Genomic DNA, 2,584 nt, shown 5'->3' with positions numbered 1-2,584 from the left:
TCACCTTTGTGCCACCTGAAACATTTTCTCGGATCATTTCACCCAGTAATCAGGGCCTTTGGAGCTTGTCAGTAACGGATGAACAAGAGAACTCTTGAGAGATGAACTCAAGAACTAGTGTTTGTGCAGAGCAAATCCCAGTCCAGCCTGCTGCAGCTACCTGGCTTTCCATTCTGCACATTGGAGGGTAAGAATGGAAAGCAGACACAGAAATTGTGCTAGGAAAAAGTACGTGGACATGGTCAAAGACACAATCTACTTGGCTAGTTCACCTTGGAAAGAGGCTGAGGGAGAACAGCTAAAGAGGCAAATGCTTCTAATTCCTTTTTGTTTCATTTCCCTTCAGATTTTTCCTCTAAAAAAAAAAATCATGTTTAGGCTCTGTAAAAGTTTCATTTTCTGGATCTGATTTTGATTTTTTCAGACCAACAATGCAAGAAGCAGTAACCAGAGAGCAACAGTCAGTGTCTTTTACCCAGCAGCTTTTGCAAGGGCTGTTCCAACAGCAGCCAGACAGCGAGTATGCTTTGAGCAGAGCTTTCCACAACAGCTATAAGCATCTCTGGCTTAGCTTCTGATCTCAGCAGGTTTTGTTTTGTTTTTCTTTTGTTTACCTGGTTTCCCTTGTCAGATATTTCAACTGTAGGTAATGAGAGATAGGGATTGCCTTTTCCGTTGCTTGTAAACAGTGCGCAGTGGGGCACCCTTCCTACCTGGAGTCTCCTGGTGCCACTACAAGATAAGCTAATAATTAATCAGAAGAAATGCACCTTGCGGTAACATTAACAGATGGCCCATCAGAAGCTCTGATTTGAATCACCATGTTAATAATTTCTGCTCCTTTGCTCAGTCCAGCTGGCTCCACTGAAGATGAGCTCTGTGTTTCTCCTGCTCTTGGTGTCCACTGTGAGTGTCAGTGCTGTGCTGGAAAAGAGTCTGCCGAAAAGGGAACCGCGGCGCCTCTCATGCGTGCGATGCTGCGGGCCTTCCGAGCAGCCTGTCTCCATCATCTCCTCACGGTACACGAGGATGAGCAGTGACCCTGCCTATTCCATACCCAAAGTCCAGCCCACCATAGATATCACCATCCTCAAAGGTGGGTAAAGCTGTGATAACATGCTTTATCTTACATGCTTACCCTCATTTTGCAAGTTGTGGTCCTCCTTACATCATGAAACTCTTCCACTTTGTTTACCCAAAGGAAGGTAAAGGGGTGACAAGGCTCAGGCTGTAAATGTGTGGAAGTGAGAAGAGCTGGCCAAAGGATCTAATCTGTCAAAAGCCAAAATCACTGGAAGCTCAAGTTAGGTCAGACTAAAAAGCAGATAGAAATGTTATTGCAGAGTTACTATGTGGTAGAGTTAGAAACTAGGAAAGACCCTCACTTTTCCCACTGCATGTTTTTGTCTCAGTAAGGCAGGCAAACATAAATAAAGCATATAATACAGGAGACATGCCAGGGAGTCTTGCAAGCAAAGACGCACAGTCCAGACAAACCCAACCATGTCTCATAGGCCCAACTCAGACCTCAGCAAAATCAATGCCTTTCCTTGCCCTGACCTGTGCACAAAGGAGCTGGGTTCATGAATACTGCATTCATGTAACCGGTCTGGTCAGGCCATGGAGTTCCAATTGGACACTGAACATTGGCATCATAAGCTCGGAAGACCATAAGCTGGTATTTTTATCCTTCTAAGGATTAGGAAGGTCCTGGTGTCTGACCAATGCTGGGAAAACAGTGTTTTAGCTGCTGCTTGCTTGTTGTCTCCCACAGGATGTGTCTACAGCTTGTGCTTTGTGTCTTTGATAAGATTTTCCATTGTGCTTGCAGGTGAGAAGGGTGAAATGGGAGAGAAAGGGTACCCTGGAGCAGTTGGGAAGGAAGGAGAAAGAGGGCTGCGTGGCTTCAATGGACGGAAGGGACAGAAAGGCCAGCCTGGCCCACAAGGCCATTCCTGCAAGCAGCTTTATGCTGCTTTCTCAGTGGGTCGGAGAAAACCCCTTCATAGCTCAGACTACTTCCAGCACGTCACTTTTGACACTGAATTCGTGAACCTCTACAAGCACTTCAACATGTTCTCGGGGAAGTTCTTCTGCTATGTGGCAGGCATCTACTACTTCAGCCTCAATGTCCACACCTGGAACTTCAAGGAAACCTACCTGCACTTGATGAAGAACGATAAAGAGGTGGCCATCCTCTACACCCAGCCCAGCGATCGGAGCATCATGCAGAGCCAGAGCCTGATGCTGGATCTGCAAGAAGGAGATGAGGTCTGGGTGAGGATGTTCAAGCGGGAGCGAGAAAACGCCATTTATAGTGAGGAGTCTGATGTTTACATCATCTTCAATGGCCATTTAATCAAGCCAGCCATAGAGTAGCCATCTATCAGCTTTAGGGTCAAAGCTTTGGTAGATGCATTAGTGTCTTCCCTCTTAGAAACGCATATGTCTAGTTCCACTTGGAAGGATTTCAGGCCTCCTGGCCTGCTGACAGGGTTGTCTGGCCACACCAAGGACACCTGCATGGATGGAAGTGACTACTTCAAGGCGATGCAAGTTACACAAGTATTGAGAAGGCTCCAGC

The 2,584-nt window shown here is 46.5% G+C and overlaps 1 protein-coding gene across 1 annotated transcript; it reads left to right on the top strand.

Moving 5' to 3' along the window:
* Nucleotides 1-870: 870 nt before the first annotated feature.
* C1QTNF8 (C1q and TNF related 8) lies at nt 871-2,379 on the top strand (the record flags this gene model as incomplete). The annotated part of the gene is made up of 2 exons (XM_084271005.1): nt 871-1,096; nt 1,832-2,379. The coding sequence occupies 2 exons, from the start codon at nt 871-873 to the stop codon at nt 2,377-2,379; spliced, it is 774 nt and encodes a 257-aa protein (XP_084127131.1).
* Between the last annotated feature and the right edge of the window lie 205 nt (nt 2,380-2,584).

This window comes from Gallinula chloropus (assembly GCF_964237585.1).
Source record: "Gallinula chloropus genome assembly, chromosome: 15".
Classification (NCBI taxonomy): domain Eukaryota; kingdom Metazoa; phylum Chordata; class Aves; order Gruiformes; family Rallidae; genus Gallinula; species Gallinula chloropus.
The sequence above is the reverse complement of the archived record's forward strand: the minus strand, read 5'-3'. Positions and strand labels throughout refer to the sequence as shown.